Raw genomic sequence first — 23817 nt, 5'->3', positions numbered from 1 at the left:
CTTGATTTACACAGTTCCTAGCACAGTTGAGTGTAGTAGTAGTGAATGCCATATCTGGAGTCAGAACTGTCTCTTCCTGTAAGCTATGTGACTTTGAGAAATTTACCTCAATTTTCTCTAGTAAAATGGGGATTATAATAGTGCCTGCCTTGTAGGGTGCTAAGGGTGAAATGTAATAATCATTGCAAAGCATTTTTAGGACAGTTACGGTTTAATAAATACTTATTAATTGCCCTTATTTGTGTAGTATTTACTCAGTAAGTAATTTATTATGAAAGCAAGTGAATGTGAGTGAATAAAACTGCTCTTTGGTTTTCAAGAAATAGATTTTTTGTTTTGTCTTCAGATATACTCAGGACAGTACTTAAAGATTGTTTTTAGCTACTTAGACAGTTTCAGATTTCAGAAACCAGCAGGTGAATTTCTTAGCTAATTTTAATATGCTAAATATTTTGGCTGTGGGTTTTTCTTTCTCTTTTTTTTTTTCACTTCCCTGTGTCAGTTTCTTCACTTTCATCAGTTAAATTTGTGATTGCATATTGTTCCCCATTTTTAACATTTTCATCCAGGTTTCCTAATGTTTTTAGATTGACTTAGTAACTCAGTATCTGTGGGCATCATTTTTGTTTTACTTCGTTCATTACTTTCTAAAAATTCCATAACAGAAGAATCCACATGGACCAGTGAATAGTGGTTTATTGTATAGCACCCAATCTTGGTGATTAAATCAGTGTTACTTTTCCCCAGGGCTCACAAGATACAGTATTTACCATAAATGCACCTCTTAGCAAATTTAGCCATGTTTCACTTTCTCTTTTATAAAGCCTGAGAAGCAAATCATATATCCTACTTTTCATTAACACTTCATGAATTCTGTAAGTTTATTAACAAAATACGTGTTAACACATAGTAGGAGATATACTAGTAAATGAATTGAAAATATACATGAGTCCCTAACAATAAAGCATAGCTGCTTTTCCATGTTCTCTTATTCAGCCTTTCTCTCTTATTCTTGGAGAACATAGTACTCCTGGGAACATTCTTTTTTAAAAAGTAGAATGCCCTGTAAATCCGATTAAATATGGTAATTGAAAAATAAAGTACATTTTTACTTCTTAATTGTTTTCAAATCTGAATATTCTCTATTGGAAAAAGAGGTGCACCCCCCCCAAATACTGGCATGTGCTTAAGAAAAAAAGTTTTTCCTATCTTCTAAAATGATATAAAAGCCCACTATACAGTTCAGAGATACTATATTTAACTTGGTAACACAGTTTAAAGGCAGTGCTTCCTAAATTTTTGGTCTCAGGATCCCTTTACACTCTTAAAGATTACTGAGGACTCCAGAGCTTTTGTTTATGTGTGTTATAACTGTCAATATTTACGGTATTGGAAATTTAAACTGAGAACTTTTCAAAATATTTATTTACTTAAAATAGTAATATACTCATTACATGTTATCATAAATAACACTTTGTGTGTGTGTGTGTGTGTGTGTGTGTGTGTGTGTGTGTGTGTGTATTTAAAAAATTCCTCATGGGGGCCCCTGAGTGGCTCAGTGGGTTGAGCGTCTGACTTCGGCTCAGGTCATGATTTTGCAGTTTGTGAGTTCGAGCCCCACGTCGGGTTTGCTGCTGTCAGGCTGTCAGCGCAGAGCCCGCTTCCAATCTTCTGCCCCCCTCTCTCTGTCCCTACCCCACTTGAGCTGTCTACAAAAATAAATATTTTTTAAAAATTTCTCATCATTAAGGACCAATTTAAATGCCACCTCAAACCTAACACCGTGTAATTCCTCTCATGAGATTTAGAAGCAGCAAACAATTGCATTAATAGATTTTATATATGTCCATGTAATTCAACAAGCTTTATTGAGGCCCACTAATAACATTTTTTATGAAAAACAGCTATCTTTCTGAAACAAAATAATAGTAAGGAAATGGGCATTGTTTTATTTTTTTTGCAAATCTCTTTAATATCTGGCTTATTAGAAGACAGCTGAATTCTCATATCTGCTACTAATCTGTTGTGTTATCATGTATCTTATAACCTCTGGAAAACTCCAGAGTTTCATTCCCAATGAAAAAATTAAGAGTGAAAAAGGTAAATGCTTTTTTGTATTATATGTATTATAAAACTAGTTTTATTCTTGCAGACCCCCTACAGGAGGCCAAGGGACCTCTGGGATCCCTAGACCACACTTTAGAATTGCTAGTTTAAGGAAATGTTGCGTAGCCCATCATAATAAAGAAAATGTGAATTGAGTACTTACTGTATTTTAAATTACTATTCCAAGCATTTTACCCATATTCATTGTATCTTTTGATAAATGCTTTGATGTAGGTACTGTTATAATTCCTGTTTTACAGATATGGAAACTGAAGCAATGGGAAATCAAAGTACTTATTGAAGGCCACACAGCTTACAATGGCAGAGGCGGGACTCAGATGCAGGCTGTCTTTGCTGTACAGGCTGGCATCACTTACGATCCTGCCCGTAGTCAGAAGCTCCCATCTCCCTAGAACTAGCCCTTGAAGAGCTTTGTGAATAAGATCATACATTTGACTGAAGTACCTCAATTTTTTTTATCTGCAGAGTAGGATTTGCGATTAGTTTATGGCCTTCCCATGTCATTTGCCACTCGAGTTAGAGCTTTGTCATTTTTTAATACTTAGGTTGTTAGTAAGCTGGCCTAATTAAAATATTTGAAGACTAAAATGTATTCTGTTGCTCATACCAGCTAACTTTACCTTTCAATTTCTCTGGTTTTATGTTTTGACAATTCTAAGGGGAGTTTTTTCCAATATATATCAGTGGGAAAAATGATCAGAAGGTATTGCCTTGCCTTTTGAGGAGACTAGATTTTCCGTTGGCTCACTTCTACCTCAGTAATCTGTTAGTAACCATATTTCTCCCTATCCCGTTGGCTTTAAGAAGGCTGCTGAGTTTTTATGCTTGAAGAGCGCAACATAGGAGGTTCGCTGCATGGACTTGCAGCGAAAAGGAAGGGAACTCAGGAATGCCGTGAGTTCTCTCTCACATTCCTGAATAGCAAGGTTTCATAACTCACTCCTAATGATAAAATCCTCGCACCTGGTCTGATACAGGCTTAGTCTCCCAAAAGTGTAAATGTGTTTGCCAGTACACCACTGGAGAACAGATATCTCAGGTAAGTGAGTGTCTTCTGTGAAAGCAAAGTGCTACTACATTCATGTATTCACATCACATGCATGCATGCTTTTGCAGAGAGATCCAACATGTTGAGTTTCATTTTGTAGGATTGCCTGAGAGCATGATTTTTTTTTAAAGTGTGTCACCTTCCTTATTTTAAGAAAAAGAAAATATAATTTCAGGTGTCAGGTAAAATGTTCCAGGTAGAATTTGAATCCTGGAAACCCCTGACTGTGACCCTGCAATTATGGTTTTGTCAGTCCTATTGTGACATTTCATGGTGGGTTGTCCTCTGTTTGAACTGGTATTTTTCAATCAACATTAGGATTTATTTTGTTCATTTCAAATACATGTATGAAGACATTAGCAGCAGAAAATACGGATATATTAGTATAACTTGATGTTCTATGGCATAGAGATCATTGTAGCTGATGTTACAAAATAGTAAAAAGTAATTTAAAAATTTACGGTTAAGGTTCAAATGATGAAAATATGTACTTGGTATTCCTTTCCTTATTTATTCACATTGGTTTTTGTTTTTTGTTTTTTGTTTTTCTTTTAAGGAGTCTTCTGAAGTCTGTTGAAGAAGAATTACATCAACGGTAATTTTGATTTTTAATTAAGCTTAAAATACTTTATGTCACAGAGAGTAGAGTCTGTTTGCCCCCTTCTCTGTCATGTAGCCTCACATTTTGTTGTTTAATTCTGAATCCTGTAAAGCTGCAGAAATAAAACGCTGTCTTGCAGTAGCCCTTCCTACACTTTGTAAATTTCTTCTTAAGCCATTTCGGTAAAGTCCATTTAGTAACAGTGGAATTATCCTTTGTCCTTAGAGGGCACGTGGCACATTTAGAAGATGATGAAGGGGATGATGATGAATCCAAGCAGTAAGTTCTTTCTCTGTTTTTGATAAAAGATGTCATTTGATGTGATTTCATAGGTTTGACAGCTTTATATTGAGAGTATTATGGGTTATATCACAGTTTATTTCTCTGTTCTAGTTGTGTTACCTCAGGCAACATTAACAAAATACCATGGAGAGGTCATCTAAACAGCGAGTTGTCTCACAGTTCTGGAGGCTGGGAGGTTCAGACTCCAGCTGCTAGCCAGTTTGGTTCCTGGCAAGAGTTCTCTTTGGGCCTGCAGATGGTTGTCTTTTCACCATGTTCTCACATGGGCTGTCATCAGCACATGCATGCATGCATGCACGCAGAGAGAGAAACCTCTCTCCCCTTTTCGTAGAAGGCCTCTAATCCTATCCAACTAGGACCTCACTCTTACAACCTCATTCAACCTTCCACTAAACATTAGAATATGAACACAATTCAGCCAAGTTGTCTACCTCTCTGACAAGGATCACTTTTCCTCCCATTTCCAATAATGTGCTCATCATTTCCATTGCAGACCTCCACCATTTCCACTGGAGAATGGCCTTTAATGTGTACATTCTACCAGTATTCTCTTGGTAGTTATTGATGCATTCTCTAAGAAGAGGGAAACTTTCTCTTCAGCTCTCTCTCTCAGCAAAATCATTGTTAGCGTCCATATTTCTAGCATGTACCTCAGAACTCTTCCAGCCTCTACCTGTTACTTGATTCCAAAACTGCTTCCACAGGGGTGCCTGGTTGGCTCAGTCGGTTGAACGTCCAACTCTTGATCTCAGCTCAGGTCATGATCTCACCGTTCATAGATGGAGCCCTGCGTTGAGCTCTGCACTGACCGCGTGGAGCCTGCTTGGGATTCTCTCTCTCCCTCTCTCTCTGCTCCTCCTCCGTGCACTCTCTCTCTCTCTCTCTCTCTCTCTGTCTCTCTGTCTCTCTCTCAAATAAACTTTAAAGAAAAAATCTTAAAAAATAAAAGCAGATCTTCCACATTTGGGGTATTTGTTGTAGCAGTACTCCACTCCTTGTTACCAAGCTGTGTCTTAGCTTAGGCTGCCATTACAAAATACCACAGACCGAGTAACTTGAATAACAGAAATTTGTCACAGCTCTATTCTCTTCCTGGTGAGGGCCCTCTTACCTGGCTTGTAGACAACTGCCTTCTTTCTGTGTCCTCAGATGGCCTTTTCTTGGTGTGTACAAAGAGAGTGAGGAGAGATCTCTCTTCCTCTTCTTACAAGGTTCTGTTGGATCAGATATATGGGAATATTTTCACTTACATAAGCATTGAGGCTTAGTTTTCTTAGATTCTCTTTTTTTCTTTAAAAATTTTTTTTTAACGTTTATTTATTTTTGAGACAGAGAGAGACAGAGCATGAACGGGGGAGGGTCACAGAGAGAGGGAGACACAGAATCTGAAACAGGCTCCAGGCTCTGAGCTGTCAGCACAGAGCCCGACGCGGGGCTCGAACCCACCGACCGCGAGATCGTGACCTGAGCCGAAGTCAGACGCTTAACCGACCAAGCCACCCAGGCGCCCCTCTCTTTTTTTTCTTTAAGGAAAGGTGCAGTTTCATGGTAGAGTGACAGGTACCTGACTAGCAGTTGGAGGCATAAAGGCATAGGTTTTCTTTTCTGTCTCAGTACTCTTTGACCTTGAATCAGGTCACTTAACTTCTCTGGACCTGTTTCCTCATCTGAGAGTTTATGCTCCATCTTTTAAGTTTTTGTACATCGAAAACTCCCAATTCTGAGTTATAATGAATCTTAGCTTCAATCAGATAAATTCTGCCTAAAATTTTGTAGAGAATGTATGTAGCTTTTGATGAGCTTCATCAGAGATGTTTCATCTCTAACAGTAATAAAAATGAAGCTTACATTGTGATATATTTTTATACTGTTATCATTTTGCTGTTTTTCCCTAACTAGTTGTTGCTAGTGTTTTCATAATAATTACCATTCAATTGATATAAACTAGAATTGTAGTTATCTTTTCCTATTTTAATTTGAAACCAAGAAAGCATGTCTACTTAATTACTTCTGAATAAAACTTCATTCAGCATAACGTGAACATTGTACAGAACGTTTTGGAAAACACTCATAATCTCAGGAAAGGGAATTTGTTTCTGTAAATTTTCTTCCATATCTTTGAAAAATTAATTATACTTTAGTAATCATTCAATTCTGATCCTAAACTTTTACGTTTTTATAGTTCAACCATGAAAGCAAAAGTTCCACCTCCTTTGCCACCAAAGGTAAGCAGGTTTGTTTTTCAGTTTGAATTATGTGTGGGTGTGGGTGTGTGCGGTTGGTCTGTCACATCAGTACTATATTAATAGTTACTCCGTAGCTTATTTTCACTTGAGAGCCACAAGAAAGCATGAAGTTACCAGCCATGATATTGATGATTGTGATTAATTTTGGCTGCTTTTTTAAATTATCCAACTTGTCATTTAGTATTTATTCTAAATAATAAAGTTCTAGAAATTTATACATGAAAATGATTAAATTAATGGGTTAGTATTAATTCACCTGGCTTAGAAATTTCACATTTTTTGTAAGATTTTTTTTCCTTCAGAAGCTATGATCTACTAGTAAATGATTTCCTAAGAATGGGTAATGGGTAGTGATTTATTATCATAGATATTAAATTATCAGAAGGTACTTTTAGGGGCGCCTGGGTGGCTCTGTCGGTTAAGCGGCCGACTTCGGCTCAGGTCATGATCTCGCGGTCCGTGAGTTCGAGCCCCGCATCGGGCTCTGTGCTGATGGCTCAGAGCCTGGAGCCTGTTTCGGATTCTGTGTCTCCGTCTCTCTGACCCTCCCTCGTTCATGCTCTGTCTCCCTCTGTCTCAAAAATAAATAAACGTTAAAAAAAATTAAAAAAAAAAAAAAAAAGAAGGTACTTTTACATTAAAAAAACAATCAGAATAATTTTCAAAAATTTTTGGCAACTGTTTTGTCAGAAACATTGTAAAATGCTAAAATTCTCACTGATGGGTTTTTTTAAAAGGCACAATGAGTTAATATAGGTAATACTAATATAAATTTATTTTATGAGTTTATATGCACAGCAAGTTTTAATTATAAAATGAACTGTTTATAAAATGAGCTGTTATAAGGTTTGAAATCAGGGTTTATAAATGACAATTGGAGTCTGGCCCGTCTTGTTATCTAATGTTTTACTATATTTTCATTTAGGTTATTCAAATATCGTTTCATTTTATACTTTAAAAAAATTATGAACACTTTGAAATCCGGGTTTATAATGTTTATTTTTGAGGGAGAGAGACAGAGTGAGAACAGGGGAGGATCATAGAGGTAGGGAGACAGAATCAGAAGCAGGCTCCAGGCTCCAAGCTGTCAGCACAGAGTCCGACGTGGGGCTCGAACTCATGAACCATAAGACCATGACCTGAGCCAAAGACACTTAACCGACTGAGCCACCCAGGCATCCCGAAATCAGGGTTTGTAAACGAGAATTGGAGTCTGACCAGTCTTGGCGTCTAATGTATTACTGTATTATGTTTCATTTTATACTTAAAAAAAATTGTTTCCCACAGGTAAATAATACTGTATTTGCTTGTTTTGTTTTACATTAGAATTTCAAAAACATAAGTGTGAACAATCTTTCTAGTAAGGGACACATTAAGAATTTATAAATTCTCCAAACCTTCAGCTGACTGGGGCTTTTTCCATTGTCTGCACAGAAAGTTTCTTAGCCATTCCATATTGCGGTGTTAATCTTTTCCAGTATGATAGAATTTTAATTGGTATCTTCTCCTGCCCCAGTCTGAAAGGTTAGGCATTAACATAAAAGACCCTGAGTCATCTAAAAAAAAATTTTTTTTTTAATTTTTTTTTTTCAACGTTTTTTATTTATTTTTGGGACAGAGAGAGACAGAGCATGAACGGGGGAGGGGCAGAGAGAGAGGGAGACACAGAATCGGCAACAGGCTCCAGGCTCCGAGCCATCAGCCCAGAGCCTGATGCGGGGCTCGAACTCACGGACCGCGAGATCGTGACCTGGCTGAAGTCGGACGCTCAATCGACTGCGCCACCCAGGCGCCCCAAAAATTTTTTTAATGTTTTGTTTATTTTTGAGAGAGACAGAGACAAAGCATGAGAGGGGGAGGGGCAGAGAGAGAGAGGGAGACACAGAATCTGAAACAGACTCCAGGCTCGGAGCTGTCAGCACAGAGCCCGACGTGGGGCTCGAACTCACGGACTGCGACATCATGACCTGAGCTGAGGTCGTACGTGCAACCGACTGTACATTGAGTCATCTGAAAGAGACAGTTTAGTCTTATAAAGAACTGTAATTTGATTAGTCTGAATGTTTAAAATAAAGAGACTCATTTAAATTGGAGATCAGAAAGAGCAGAATATTTTTATTTAGCAAGTCTAGATAGGAAGGCTTGCGAAGGAATTAATAGAAAAGGACCTTTTTTCTGAGAAAACATGTTACTGTACATTTTTAGGATATATATTAAGATAATATGAATCAGATAGTTGAATAACCTTAAAGCTCAGCTAGTAAACACAGAATAGTATTTACTTCAGGAAAGACGTTTAATATTTTTCTTTTTTGAATGAAACAAGTAATTTCATGTTTAATCATTGATCTCCTTTTCTGTATTATTTCAGCCTAAGTCCATATTCATACCACAGGAAACTCATTCTACTGAGGATGATAATCAAGGAACTATCAAGAGATGTCCTATGTCAGAGAGCCCAGCAAAACCATCCCAAGTTCCACCCAGACCACCACCTCCCAGATTACCTCCACAAAAGCCAGTTGCTTTAGGTAATGGGTGAAGGGAGGGTGAAATAAGTACGTTACCAGGTTGTCGTGCTGTGTGAAGAAAATGGAGGGTGTCTTTTCTTTTAAGAGTATCTGAAATTCCTTTGAGGGAGGGGAGAAGGAAGGCAGTGACTGTAGAGATGGCTTCTGCTTTTTTGCCACATAGTTTGAAGTGTTCATATATGACAGGATTACTGTGACCCATTCTGGTATTAAAATGTCCTTGTTTCTCATTTCATATCTAGCCTTCTTTCTTGGGGAATCGTAAAGGCTCAGTTCATCAGTTACCTTAGTGTGGCAATAGAAGAAACTGAACGAACAAGGACAATGTGTTTTGGTTGTAGGCTACTTGTGTTTTAGAAAAAGAAAAGAGGGTTCTTCATCTAACTCCTTTCTTTTATTTCATATTATCATTTTTAGAAAAATGATTGTCACTTTTGCTAGTTATTTGTCTCCAAATTAATACTAGAAGATGCTGTTTTAGTACCGTATTGTGTATTATGCAAAAGAAACAATTAAAAAGCAACTAAAATTTCCTGGATATTGTTAATTGCCCGTTCCTGAAAGTAGTTATATATTCAGTATTTCTTTGTTTTTCGCATAAATATATGTGCTTAGATTTAACCTGATTTTAAATTTGTCTCTATGAGGGGCACCTGGGTGGCTCAGTTGGTTGAGCATCCAACTTCATCTCAGGTCATGATCTCACGGCTCATGGGTTCAAGCCCCACATCAGGCTCTGTGCTGACAGCTCAAGAGCTTGGAGTCTGCTTCAGAATCTGTCTCCTTCTCTCTCTGCCCCTTCTGCACTCATACTTTGTCTCTCAAAAATAAATTAAAAATGTTAAAAAAAAATGTTTAAAAAAGAAGTAGAACATAGGTATCAGACTTTTTTTTCTTTAGTACTATTTCTGATCGGATGAAGGCAGAAACCATCTGAGAAATCGTATTTTGATAATTTTCTAAGTGAAAGTTTTCATGAAAATTAATCCTTTTTAAGTATATTTGAACATCTTATTGTGAAGGAAATGGAATGAGCTCCTTCCAGTTAAATGGTGAACGAGATGGTTCATTATATCAACAACAGAATGAACATAGAGGCACAAACCCTTCAAGGAAAGAAAAGAAAGATGTACCAGTAGGTATTTATATTTATAATATACTTTCTATATAATATATAATAATACTAATAGTATAATTGTATTTTCTTTTTCATTGTTAAGTTAGTTTTGTTATTATAATTAAACTATAGGGATTGTATATTTTGCAATTAGTATGTTGTTTTTTTAATGTATTAATTATAATAGATTGCTTAAATCTTAAAAAGAAAGTAACTGCTGTGGCAAACTTGAATGATGACTTTCTGCTATTCAAATTATGTAGGCCTTTTTTTTTTTTTTTTTTTTTTTTAATAATAGTGTATTTTAAATGTGACCTTCAGCATACAGGTAACTATTATTATTCTCATTGATGAGATTCTTAAAAGTTCCTAACAGTCTCAAAAAGTTATGGAAAGAAGGACATGGACAGATAAGGAAAGCTAGGACTTTTACTTAGGATGAGTTTTTAACTATAGATTACATAATTCGTGGTATTACTACTGTTACTCAAAGAAAATAACAAGGAGGAAAAATGAAAATTATTTTCCAGTAGATACAAAATATCACTTTAGGAAAGATGAAATTAGCCTCAGTAGCTATTCTTGTTACAAATGTTGGATAAAATACTGTGACATAGCTATTAAAACATAAATAGTGTTTATCAGGATATTAAAATTTTTTAACATTTGTAAAAAAATTTGCTCATGATCGTCAGAAGACACTCGTCTTTCATCATAGAACTTAAAACAAAACAAACAAAAAAAATCCTTAAAATACCCAATTCAGCAGATGACCATGAGATCATAAGATGAGAGTATTTTTTAAGTTTTTGTGTATGTTGGGGCACTTGAGTGTCTAGGTTGGTCGAGCTTGATTTCTGCTGAGGTCATGATCCCAGCCAGGGTCATGGGATCAAGCCCTACATGGACTCCCCACTGAGTGTGGAGCTTGCTTGAGATTTTCCTTCTCTCTCTCTCTCTCTCTCTCTCTCTCTCTCTCTCTCTCTCTCTCCCCCCCTCTCCCTCTCTCTCTCCCTCCCTCCCTCCCTCCTTCCCTCCCTTCCTCCCTCCCTCCCTTCCTACCTTCCTTCCTACCTTTCTTCCTTTCTCCCTCTCTCCCCCCACCCACACATGAATGCACACACTCTCTCTCAAATAATTTAAAAAAAAAAATCAAAGTTTTTGCGTTTACTAATATTTGCTTTTATATAGTACAGTTAAAGTACTTATGTGCATATAGCTATGGTTTTATGCAGGAAGCACATTGTTAGAGGCTTTTGTACTGTAATCTGTTTTTTTAAGATTTCATGACATAATATGACATACCCTTTTTATGTTTAGTTAAAGCATTTAAAAATCTAGGATTATCCATCGTAAGTTGTGAAATTTAGGTAGGATGTTGTTAACAAAAGCATCAAATGCCCTTTAGGAATGGGTTTTTATGATGTCTCTTCAACTGAACAGGGCCTTTTTGTGTTCACTGGTTTAAATTTTAGCAGCACTGTTAAGGTAGTACAGAAATACAGCTTCATGACTCTACGATGCAGCATGAGAACTTTTGAGAGATGTATACATTTTTTTATGTGTGCATTTGTAATTCTTTCTCTTACCTTATTTCATTAGGATAAGGAACTACTGTACCGTAGTAGTAAAACTAACAGTCCCAGTGATTCTGAAATATGTCGGCAACTGTATAATAGGATAAACAGTATCCATGATATGTTGAAACATGATTACAGTTTCTGCAGCTTGAAATTGTTTATAGCCAATTCTGTCAGTACTCAATGTAAATCTGACAGTTTCAACATTCAGAGCTTGCTAACTTAAAATGTTTTGCGGGGCATTGGGGTGGCTCAGTTAAGTGTCTGATTCTTTGGCTCAGGTCATGATCTCAGTTTGTGGGATTGAGCCCTGGGTTGGGCTCTGTGCTGACAGGCAAAGCCTGCTTGGGATTCTTTCCCACCCCCTCTGCCCCTTCCCTACTCATGTGCACGCTTTCATGCGCGCTCTCTCTCCCTCTCTCTCCCAAAATAAATAAATACACTTTTCAAAAATGTTTTGCTCATATAGATGATCTAAGGTAACTTAAGGACATAAATATAAAACCAAGTACATAAGTTAGTTGCAAAATGAAAAAAAAATTATCACAAATTGGTGGCAGCAATAGGCTATACATCCTCATACACATATCTACAAAGTAAAATTTCAAATAGTTTTAATTTCAGAAGTGTCTAATAGTTACAGAAGTAGTGTTACACAGCATATTTTATTTGTATCAGGTATATGAAATCAATTAATAGATTTTGATTTTTGTCACAGTTAAATAATTTTGACTTAGAGTGACAAAAATTAGGAAGTCATTCCTTAAAATGTTATTAACATTAACCCCTAAAGAAATGTAGACTTTCATAAAACTTATATTTAAAGTATAATCCCTCTGAAAGGGTGGGAGACAAATCATATATCCAGGCATGTGGTCCCTTGGAAAAATATCTGGTATTCTTGAGCTTTTTTTTTTTTTTAATTTAGAGAGAGCACGCGCAAGTCAGGGAGAGGGACAATGGGAGAGAGAGACAGAATCTCAGGCACACTCCACACTCAGTGTGGAGCCTAATGTGGGGCTCGATCCCACGACCCTAGGGTCATGACCTGAGCCAAAATCAAGAGTTGAGCGCCCAACTGACTTAGCCACCCAGGTGCCCCTCTTGAGCATATTTTTACTCTCCTTATAATTATCAGTATACTCTGACCAGTGATTGATGTATTTGAATCCCTCAAAATGTAAAACTTCAACTCACATTATAAACAAGGTTAAGATAATCTACAGACTAGGATAAAACATTTGTAACATATTTAATAGATAAAGTATTCAAATCTGGAATCTATAAAGAACACCAACAAATAGATAAGAAAAAAGATAACTCAGTAAAAAAAAAAAAAAAATGAGAAAAGACAATTCATAGAAGAGAAAGTACAGATAGCCAATAAACTCTTTTTAAAATATTCTCAATGTTCCTAGCAATCAGAGGCATGCTTATTAAGGAGAAAACATTTTTTACTGATCAGTTTGATAACATTAAGTGTCTGTGAGACCAAAGGAACCAGGGCTCATCCACACTGCTGGTGGGTATAATGTGAAACGGGCACTCAGAAAGACAGTTTGGTGGTCAGTATCCACTGTAGTGTAAGAGGTACAGACTTTATATTCCAGTAGTTTCTCTTATCACAGCATACCCTAAAAAAATAATTCATACATTGCATAGTAAGGTAAATGCAAGAGTGATCATTTCTGCATTGTTGTTATAGTAGAAAACGGAAAATAACTTAAATACCCAATAATAACTAGGGAATAGCTAAATAAAGTTTGTTATATTCGTACTCTGCTGCAGTTAGGTGAACCAAATCTATGTGTACTGATACAAAGATCTAAGACCCGTTAAGGCAAAAGACAGGTTGATAAAAGAGTGCATTAACTATGTTCTAAAGCACACACCAAAACAGTGTTTTCTATGGGGACACATATAAAAGTATATACAAGGTGGTATGGAAAGATACACAAATACATGAGTACATATAGTTGCCTAGGAAGAGGTTTGGAAGGGGCACCCTAAATCAGCTTTTTTGGAGAGGGGGCAGGTACCAGGGATAAATGGACTGTGGAAGGATTATAGGGGACTTTAGCCTTAGCTGTATTTGTGCCCTTTTACAAAGAGAGCGTACATGTGTATTTTATTTCAATAATTATGTTTGAAATACAGTATTAATATGCCAAACAACAACAAAATAAGTATATTCATGCATGTATTCTTTTTTCTAGAAGCCTATTAGTAACGGTCTACCCCCAACACCTAAAGTGCATGTAAGTATAAATATCAAATAAGTTGTTTTCAGGCTAAATACAATGACCAATAATTGCTTGACTGTGTACCTTTGGTTAGATATTGTAGCTTTTTGAAAGAATCTCCATTTAGTATTGAAAAAAATCTATAAGATTGCTAATTTAAATATAGATTGTTGCATTTTAAAGCTCCTTTATTCCAGAATTTGTTACTATCTTCTTTGCAGACATTTTTGAAGAAATGTAGAAAAGGCACATGGATATAATAGGAAGTACAGAATGTAAATAGGACACATTTTTTTCTAGCATTTTCAATGATCAAAAACAGTTTAGAACTAGAAGGAGCATTAAAAGACCATCTGACCCAAACTAGTTTGCCCACAAGTAAAACTGAGACCCCAAAATATTCACAAGATCACAGAACTACCCCCCAGCTCCAACCAGAGCTGGAATAGATGTTAGATACAGCCCTGTGTTACAGTCTGTTGTGGCTTTGTTGTTTGATTTTTTTCATTAGACCATGCTGTTTTAGGATTAAAATTATATTAGTTCAGTGTAATTGTGTGTCAGTATAGGTAGAACTATATTTTCGCTGCTGCAACTCTTTAATCTGAAACATAGCGTGACACTAATTTAGGTGTCCAGAGTTCTAGTCTGTAACCTGCCAACTCTACTTTTTAGCCTTTTAGTTTCTTATTTCTTAGTTTTTAGCCTTTTTTCTCGACTTTTTAAATTAATATGAAGATCTAAATATTTATGCCTTATCTTATAAAAGTTTTGAGAGTGAAGGGCTCCCAGGTCTGGCAGAGACATTCGGGTTGTCCTGTTTGGATACAGTAGAAAACTCTCCGGTCAGATGTACAGCTGATGGGGAGGAGCCTCTAACTGGAAAGGCAGGTGGGACTGACCGTACAGACTGGCTTACACTCAGAGTTGGTTTGATTGTTCAGCACCTCATTGTGTCATTTGGATTTTTAGGGGTTAGGCCACACCTCCACATGTGAATTTGAGCAGCTGTCTTAAAGCATAATTACCAGAATGAGTTAAATGGTACACTTTCTGCCCTACACCAAAAAACATGTTTATAGGTCTTCTGCGAGGTTGTTGTTATTTGGTGCTAAAATCTTAAAGATATTGTTTGGTAGGTTTCTGTGAGCAGAAGGAAATCTTAGGATTTATTATTTTGATTCTTTTTTATGTTGATATTTCTAATCCATTATCATCAGCTACAGGGGTGTGTGTTCTGTCTATGGGTATTGTCTCCATATTTGTGAAGAAAACACTCCAACTATATGATGCACAGTGCTCTTCTTTTCATCAAATATTTGTGTTCTTTCCCCCCAAGTTGTTGCCAATAAAAGTGATTAAATGAGTAAGCTTTCTTGTATTTATTTATTCTAACATGAACAATAATTTGAAAATTAACATTTAAAAAGTTCAAATGAATGATACTGTGTTTCCTTATAAGGTATTTATTATATGAAAGACTTGTAAATGGGTTTAATAAATATTAACATAAAAAAATAAAGATTTTTATTGAATCCATCCAGAGAAAATAATCGCATTGCTCAGTTTTTCTTAAAAAAATGGGTCTGTATGTTTTAAAGTACATATATGAATTTGAAACCAGCCATACCTCTTTCATGTTGAAGTATTAAATTCAATGATTAATAACATTGTATTATTAAGATTATTTAACATTTTTCACTAATAACATTTCAATGATTCAATAAATAAGAAAATTTTCACCTTTGTAGCAGTTATAATTTCCTTCTTAGCAGGGAATATCATATTACTTGGTTATTCTTTGTTTTTCCAGATGGGTGCATGTTTTTCAAAGGTTTTTAATGGATGTCCCTTGAAAATTCACTGTGCAACATCATGGATAAACCCAGATACAAGAGGTAGTACTATATGTTATTTGTTGTTGTTGTTGTTGTTGTTGTTGTTTAATGTTTATTTTTGAGAGAGAGACAGCATGAGTGGGGAAGGGGCATAGAGAGGAGGACACAGAATCTGAAGCAGACTCCCGGCTCTAAGCTGTCAACACAGAGCCCGACATGGGGCTCAAACTCATGGACTGTGAGACCATGACTTGAGCCGAAGTCGGACATTTTACCAACTGAGCCACCCAGGCAGCCCCTTTCTAGTTGTTTTTTAAACTGAGCTCATGGGGGGCGCCTGGGTGGCGCAGTCGGTTAAGCATCCGACTTCAGCCAGGTCACGATCTCGCGGTCCGTGAGTTCGAGCCCCGCATTGGGCTCTGGGCTGATGGCTCGGAGCCTGGAGCCTGTTTCCGATTCTGTGTCTCCCTCTCTCTCTGACCCTCCCCCATTCATGCTCTGTCTCTCTCTGTCCCAAAAAATAAATAAAAAACGTTGAAAAAAAATTAAAAAAAAAAAAAAAATAAACTGAGCTCATGGAAGTATTCAGTTTTCTTCCTGCTCTGAATGTCTTTCTGAAAAATATTTTGTTATAATTCAAAAAAAAATTTTAGGCTATGTTTCTCTAGTTTATTAGCAGTGCTTGAGGTGACCCATGACACTAAAATTTCACTGTGTTGTCCCCATGTTAATATAGCAAAACCATGTACTCTATGCCACCCTAATATTCTCCACAAAAGTTTTTTCCACTGCTGCACACTCACTGTCTTTGTGTTTTAGACACAACTGTTGTTAAGGAGTTTAGCTACCCAGGGTCCAGGGTGTGGTGACCACGTTAGAGGATCTCTCCACCTTAAAGGAGATCATAATAAGAATTGTTGCCATTAGTCACTGACTAAAGACTATCTGCATTCTCCCACTATGTATCTGTGTATAAGGTATGCATAAGCGCACGCGCGCGCGCACACACACACACACACACACACACACACACACACACACATCTTCTTACTAAATCTTTTAGAAATCCAAGGTGGGGAACTTTTTGTAGGGAAAGTGACATGCAGAAAGGTTCATCACCGGTCGGTAGGAGGGCTGCAGTTCAAACCTGGTTAGGTTGTATTCTTGGGACCACAAAGCTTATGTCTTCAATCTGCCATTACTAATCCTAAATATTGGGCAGTATAACAATGCTCTTGGCCTTCTAAGTTCTTAGCATACTTCAGTTTAGTCTGGAGAACTTCCTGACCTGTTGTTTTATATTGTCAAAAGCAGATCAGACAGGACCATAGCTAAACTAACATCTTCTAGAAGATATTGAGTACCTTAGCCAGGTATCTAAGTTTTAGTTTTTTAAATAGGCAGTAGCCAGATCCCGGTTTTTGATGTTATTTCTTACAGCGGTAGCCCATCTGCAAAAATATTTTGAATCTATATCAGTTCTTTATTTACATTCTGTACATCAACTGTACTCTTAAAAGAATTTTTTTTTTACTTTTTTTTTAAATGTTTGTTAATTTTTGAAGGAGAAAGAGACAGAGTGTGAGCGGGGGAGAGGCAGAGAGAGAGGGAGACACAGAATCTGAAAGGGGCTCCAGGCCGTGAGTTGACCACACGGAGCCTGACGTGGGGCTTGAACTCAAGAACCGTGAGACCATGACCTGAGCTGAAGTTGGTTGATTAACCAACTGAGCCACCCAGGCTTCTCTTAAAAGAATTGTAGAAAATGAGCTATGGATTCTCTGCCAGTCCTCAGCACCCTCTGATGAGTGAGGAACCCTAGCATTCCAGTCTTCAAAACCTCTTTTACATAAAAGTTTTCCTCAGTGCTTTGAGGCTGGTATTTATATATAACTCAGTTCATTAAGGCAGAGTTTTTAGCCACTTAATTTGTATTAGAATATATTTAATGCTTAGAGGTGCCTGGGTGGCTCAGTTGGGTAAGTCTCTGACTTCGTCTCAGGTCATGGTCTCGCGGTTCATGAGTTTGAGCCCCGCATCAGGCTCTGTGCTGACAGCTCAGAGCCTGGAGCCTGCTTCGGATTCTGTGTCTCCCTCTCTCTCTGCCCCCCTCACTTGCTCTCTCTCTCTCTCTCTCTAAAAAATAAACATTTATATATATATATATATATATATATATATATATATATATATATATGTATGTATATGTATGTATGTATCTATAGCTTGTCAATCACAGTAATTCCTTTTTCAGGTTATAGTACATATGTACATAATTTTAAACTATATAAATCCATTTTGAAAATATTTTTTTTTATCAAAACCGGTGAATTACTTTTGTCATTTCAGATCAGTACTTGATATTTGGTGCTGAAGAAGGAATTTATACTTTGAATCTTAATGAACTTCATGAAACATCGATGGAACAGGTACATTATTTTGTATTTTCCTTTTTTAAAGTCGTACGCACACACTAGGTGAGAAGTAAGTTTCAGTTCTGTGATTTTCTGCCTCTTTATTTTTTTATCCATAAAAACTTCATCAAGTATGTTGTGTTTATCTGGTACTGAGGACGTATTCGCAGGACTAGTCCTTACCCTTCAAGGACCTCACGGGTGTAATAGAGGCGTGGCAGTAGCTGTAGCACTCAGGTTAGGTGTCACACTAGGAGTGAGCACACGTCACTAGCACCTCCTGTGGGGAAGTGAGAAGAGACCGTAAATGGCAATGAGCAGATGAGCGGAACGTTCCCAGACAGAGAGAGGGTAAATGTAAGTGTGAAGGTGTGAAGTGGTGCAGCGGAGTGGCCAGGGTGGGGAACCCTGAGCAGACAGTCTGACTGGAGTGTAGAATGAGTGCAGAATGGTAACAGGAAGTGGGGGGGGGGGGGGGGGGAGAGGCAGCTGCCAAACCCCAGAGCTTTGTTCGTGAACTGATCCATGTAGAATGGTTTGCAGCATGATGACAGATGACGCTAGAGATTTTGGTCAAAGGGCAAGGAAATGTTGAGTTGGGGCAGAAAGGAAAAAATGTGTTTGGAATTGCGTGGGGATGTTTCTTTATTGTCATAGTGACTGGGGGAAGCTTTGGATGTTTAGTACCCAGAGGCCAGCAATGCTAAACAACCTACAGAAATGATCATGATGACATCAGTAGCTAATGCCTGTATAAAGCTTACTATGCACCAGATACTGTTTTTAAATGCTTTACATAGAGTAACTAATCTTCACAACTCTCAGAGATAGATACCATTATGAGTTGCATGTCAGATGAGAAATCTGAGGCACAGAAAGGATTAGTAACTTTTCAGAGATCTTACAGTGCTTAAGTGGATGAACTGGGATATGAACCCAGGCCAGATGGCTCCAGAGTTCATGTGCTTAACTACTTGACCACACTGTCTCTCCCACTTGTATTCCTCCCATAGAGAAACACTAGATCTAGGGAAACAAGAAAGACCTAGAATTGGCAAATTGAATGACCAGTTCAACACGGACATATAATAGAAGCATTTTACTTACTATCTTTTATAAACTTTGCACTTTTTTTTTTTTATCAGCTATTCCCCCGAAGGTGTACATGGTTATATGTGATGAACAATTGCTTACTGTCAATATCTGGTAAGTCTTTTAGTTTTTATTTTTATTTTTTTAAGTTTATTTATTTTGAGAGAAAGAGCGAGCGAGCTGGGGAGGGGAAGAGAGAGAGAGAGAGAATCTGAAGCAAGCTCTGTGCTTTTAGTGCAGAGCCCGACGTGGGGTTCACACTCACAAATGCTGAGATCGTGACCTGAGCCGAAACCAAGAGTCAGACCCTTAACCAACTGAGCCACCAGGAGCCCCTAGTTTTTTGATACCTTACACTTGTTCCTATTTATGTTATTAGCTTTTATATCGTGTTTATTTATTATATTTTTTTTGCAGGTAAAGCTTCTCAGCTTTATTCCCATAATTTACCAGGGCTTTTTGATTATGCAAGACAGATGCAAAAGTTACCTGTTGCTATTCCAGCACACAAACTCCCTGACCGAATACTGCCAAGGTAACTGTGCACTTATGTTTCATCCTTAGAGATTATATGTTAATTAATTCTAAATAATAGTTACACTGCAGAAATTGAAAAAGCAGTTAGTTTGCGTTAGTAGAAATCATGTGTAATGAAAAACTTGTGAGAGGTAATAGATTTTCACAAGAACTGAGAGGCACCTCTAGAAGTTTAAAACTAATTACTGTTTAGTATTTCATACAACATTAAAACTGATTTTTCTCTATAATTTGCTAGTAATTTTTCTTCATATCCAGTGCTTTGGACATATTTGTGTTAATTTGAATAACATGAATTTGTCTCAAAGCACAGTTTCTAAACTTAGAAAATCAAAATGATTTATTAAATCAAGGTTTTTACATTAGGAGATAATTACTTAGGAATTGAGGGGTTTTGCTTTTCTTCTTTCAGGGATTTTTCATTATGTTCTCTCCTCCTTTGCTTATTATATTGTACTTCATTTATTGACCGAAAGGTCTTCTGAGTCTGCTATAAATTTTATGTTACAGAAACATTATACTCTAGCCATTCTTCCTTTACCGTATCAGTTGTAAAGCAACTAATGTACACCGTTAGCTCTCAAGTACCTTGAAAAGCTGTTCTCAATGCTGAGTTTACAGCTAAAATGTGCCCCTTTGTGCAAAAGACTTTCTCAAAATTAATCTTTTTGATGAAAATCATTTAAAAGTTATACTGCATGCTTTTCTGTCTTAAAATAGATTACATTGAGTTTAATTGGACCTTTTCATGATGACTCAGAGTTGCACCTATGAACTTGACTTATTATACTTCTACTGTAATGTCTACAGTTGGGGTTAAGGGCAAGAACTACCCCAAGAATGGGGCCAGGGGGCTTCTTCACATAGAGTTTATCTGCCCTCTTTTCCTCTCAGTTGCCACTTGGTGCTATTGATTTTCTGTCTTCTTATAGCACATCTCCCTCTAGCCTTCTGACTTGATAATCCTAAATTCTCTGGGCATGGAAACTGACCCCAAGCTTTAAAATATACAAGAGTGCCCCTCCCCCCCCCCCCCAGGAATGTAAAGCACATAAACTTTAATACATTCACTTTTTTATATCATTTTGTCAGAATAGAGACCTTTGTAGTTTATTTATAGCTGTGTTCAATTCTTCACATTTTACTGAATATACAAGATGTGCGGAAAGTTTCCTAGTATGTAGCTAAAACAAAATTGAATAACGTGTTACCTCTTCCTTTAAGGAATTTCCATAGAGGAAGATGTTGCCTCTAAGAGTGCTTTACCTCGAGGCTTTTATTTCATGTAATTTTGTTATAGTCAGTCTTTAGTGTTGGTAGCACTCACCAATGTGTCCTTCCCACTTTCTTCAATTTTGTTATCGTAAAATCTACTTTTTTTTTTTAATGTTTATTTATTTTTGAGAGAGAGAGACAGAGTGGGAGCAGGGAAGGATAGAGAGAGAGAGGGAGACACAGAATCCAAAGCAGGCTTCAGGCTCTGAGCTGTCAGCACAGAGTCCGACGTGGGGCTCAAACTCAACGAACCATGAGATCATGACCTGAGCCGAAGTCAGATGCTTAACAGACTGAGCCACCCAGGCGCCCCTAGAATCTACTCTTAATTCTCTCATTTACTGGCAAGAAATCTGAAAACCTTTTTTGCACAATAAAATTTTATGTTCTTCTGCCGTAAAGTGAGCACAAATTAAACTTCCTTTGGGAAGTTTATAATGTTCTGTAGTTCTCATTATAAATATAGGTACTCATTGTATTGTATGGTAAAGCTTCAGTTAAGCATAATTTTTAGAATCCAGGTAGACTTCAATTTAAATCCTACATTGTTCACTCACTAGGTTCAGGACATAGAATAAATTGTACAACTTCTCAGGGTATTCATCTGTAAAATGGAACCAGTATACCTATCTTGCAGATTGTTTTAAAAATGATAAATTATGTATGAAAAGTATCCACCATGGTTTCTGGCACATATTAGGCTCTTAAGAAATAGTCGTGTTATCATTATTATTAGTCATGGCAAATTGAATTGTGTCTGTAATGTACCCTAAAATATCTTACATTAAGTACATTGAGAATGTTGGTTCACAGGATTCTAGTTAATTGGGTGCTGTAAATAAATTTTTTTGCCTTGTAAGGTCATAACTAAAATTAAGGTAAGTCTATATGTAGATCACTGTAGAAAATTATGAGTTTTTATAACATTTCAGTGTGTTGCTCACAGCTCAGTTTTGAACCATTTCATTATCGTTAACTTCTAAGCTATACTTAGTAGTTGATTTTGTCTTGACTGTGTAGCATTCTTTATAATCTTTCAAAACCTTGCAGTCAATTAATCCTCCTGGGTTTGACAGATTTAGTAACTTAACCTCTAAGTTAACGTTGGGGGCCAAAGGACAAGTTCACAAGTGTGGATGAGGAACATTAAGTTGGTTGCAGTGGAAATCTATCAAGAGCTTGATTCAGATTATTTTTAACTGTAAAAAGCACTTTGGTTCAAGCAGTTTACTTAATTTAAGGGTATGTGGAATTTTTGTTTTATTTTAAACTGTATGAAATTCCAATGCCTATGAAAGGGGTATTTTTGTAATTATTAATGTAATTTATGAATTGGAATGTAAAATTCTCCCCAGTATGAACTTAGTCGAGAGGAACAATAGGGGCTTTAACCCAAAATTTGAATCAAGATATTCTAGATTGTCACTTTAGTCATTTAGTCCCTCAGTATCTGACTAATTTCTGTGTCACTGTTTAGGTACCATAGTATCAACAAAATTCTAATTCACACGGATAAAGTACTTACAAGTGATAACAGATTTTAACAACTTACCTTGCAAACTCAGAATACTCTTTAAAGTGATCCAGAATCATAAAAGAGAAGTAGATTTGTTTTCAAAGTTGAATCACTATGAATGTTGCAGTTAGGCTAAGACACTAGAGTAGAGTTCTTCCTGAATTGCTAACTGTATGATCTTGAGGAAATTACTAAATCTAACCCTCAGATTTCTTTCTTCTTTTCTTTTCTCTTCTCTTCTCTTCTCTTCTCTTCTCTTCTCTTCTCTTCTCTTCTCTTCTTTTCTTTTCCTTTTCTTTTCTTTTTTTCTCTTCTCTTCTCTTCTTTTCTTTTCTTTTTTAGAGAGACAGAACACACAAGCGGTGGGTGGGGAGGCGGGAGAAAATCTTCTAAGTGGGCTCCGTGCTGAGCACACCCCCTAACCTTCAGATTTCTATACTGTGACCTATCTCACGGCATTATCAGAGGGACTGACAGAACATGTGAAATTCATGGTCAACAATAAGATCTCGGTAAATGTTAGCAATAGTTACTATAGATTTTTATAAATACCGGCATATAAAACATATTAAAAGCTAAAATTACAATACCTCAGCATTATATGACTGATTATTCCTCAGCTGCCAGTTGTACAGTGATAGGAACATACATCAAGATTATTCTGAGCTTGGGGTGCCTGGGTGGTTCAGTTGGTTAAGCATCCAAATTGATTTCTGCTCGGATCATGATCTCACGGTTTGTGAGATTGAGCCCCACATCAGGCTCCGTGCTAACAACGCAGAGCCTCCTTGGGATTCTCTCTCTCCCTCTTCGTCTGCCCTTCTCTCTCAAAACAAGTAAAAATAAACATTTAAAAAAAAAATAAGATTATTCTGAGCTTGTTTGGAATGGCATTGCGCATCACATACATGCTCTACAGTTCTGTTACCAGCAAAGGGCAACTCTGTTTTGTTTTTTTTAAAAAGATGTGCAGAGCAATGACCTCTAATATGTGGCGGGTTTACACATGTAAAAGAAGTTTATGTGTACAGAAATGGAGAAGTATAATTTGAGGCTAGCAAAACCTGGTACGTTAGCAGTCTGTTATATTAATTTTCATTATAAAGCCATTTGAGTTCATGGGTATTTTTTTTTTAATTGTAGTTTAAAAAACAATTTTAAATGGATTTTTACATATTAAGTTTGAATCACCTGTTTGCAGAACCCGTAAAGGACCTTAACAGAAAATCTATATCTCACTCTTCCTGAGCAGAGAAATAAAAATGTCTTAAAAAAGTTCTTATAGGGGCGCCTGGGTGGCGCAGTCGGTTAAGCGTCCGACTTCAGCCAGGTCACGATCTCACGGTCCG

The 23817-nt window shown here is 36.9% G+C and overlaps 1 protein-coding gene across 6 annotated transcripts in view; it reads left to right on the top strand.

Annotated features, from left to right (window-relative positions):
• Positions 1-23817, top strand: part of MAP4K3 (mitogen-activated protein kinase kinase kinase kinase 3) — a 209286-nt gene that overhangs the window by 161570 nt on the left and 23899 nt on the right. For all 6 annotated transcript variants that reach the window (XR_009248374.1, XR_009248373.1, XR_009248375.1 and 3 more), the window contains 10 exons: positions 3732-3770; positions 4002-4055; positions 6262-6304; positions 8697-8856; positions 9879-9991; positions 13770-13811; positions 15610-15694; positions 17984-18063; positions 19194-19254; positions 19558-19675. Coding sequence is in view for 3 of the 6 variants with exons in the window: in XM_058683127.1 (XP_058539110.1) it covers positions 3732-3770; positions 4002-4055; positions 6262-6304; positions 8697-8856; positions 9879-9991; positions 13770-13811; positions 15610-15694; positions 17984-18063; positions 19194-19254; positions 19558-19675 (795 nt within the window). In the remaining 3 variants the exon portion in view is untranslated. The remainder of the gene's footprint in view (positions 1-3731; positions 3771-4001; positions 4056-6261; positions 6305-8696; positions 8857-9878; positions 9992-13769; positions 13812-15609; positions 15695-17983; positions 18064-19193; positions 19255-19557; positions 19676-23817) is intronic.

Source organism: Neofelis nebulosa, chromosome 9 (genome assembly GCF_028018385.1).
Source record: "Neofelis nebulosa isolate mNeoNeb1 chromosome 9, mNeoNeb1.pri, whole genome shotgun sequence".
Lineage (NCBI taxonomy): Eukaryota > Metazoa > Chordata > Mammalia > Carnivora > Felidae > Neofelis > Neofelis nebulosa.
Note: the sequence above shows the minus strand (reverse complement) of the source record. Positions and strands in the feature narration are given on the sequence as shown.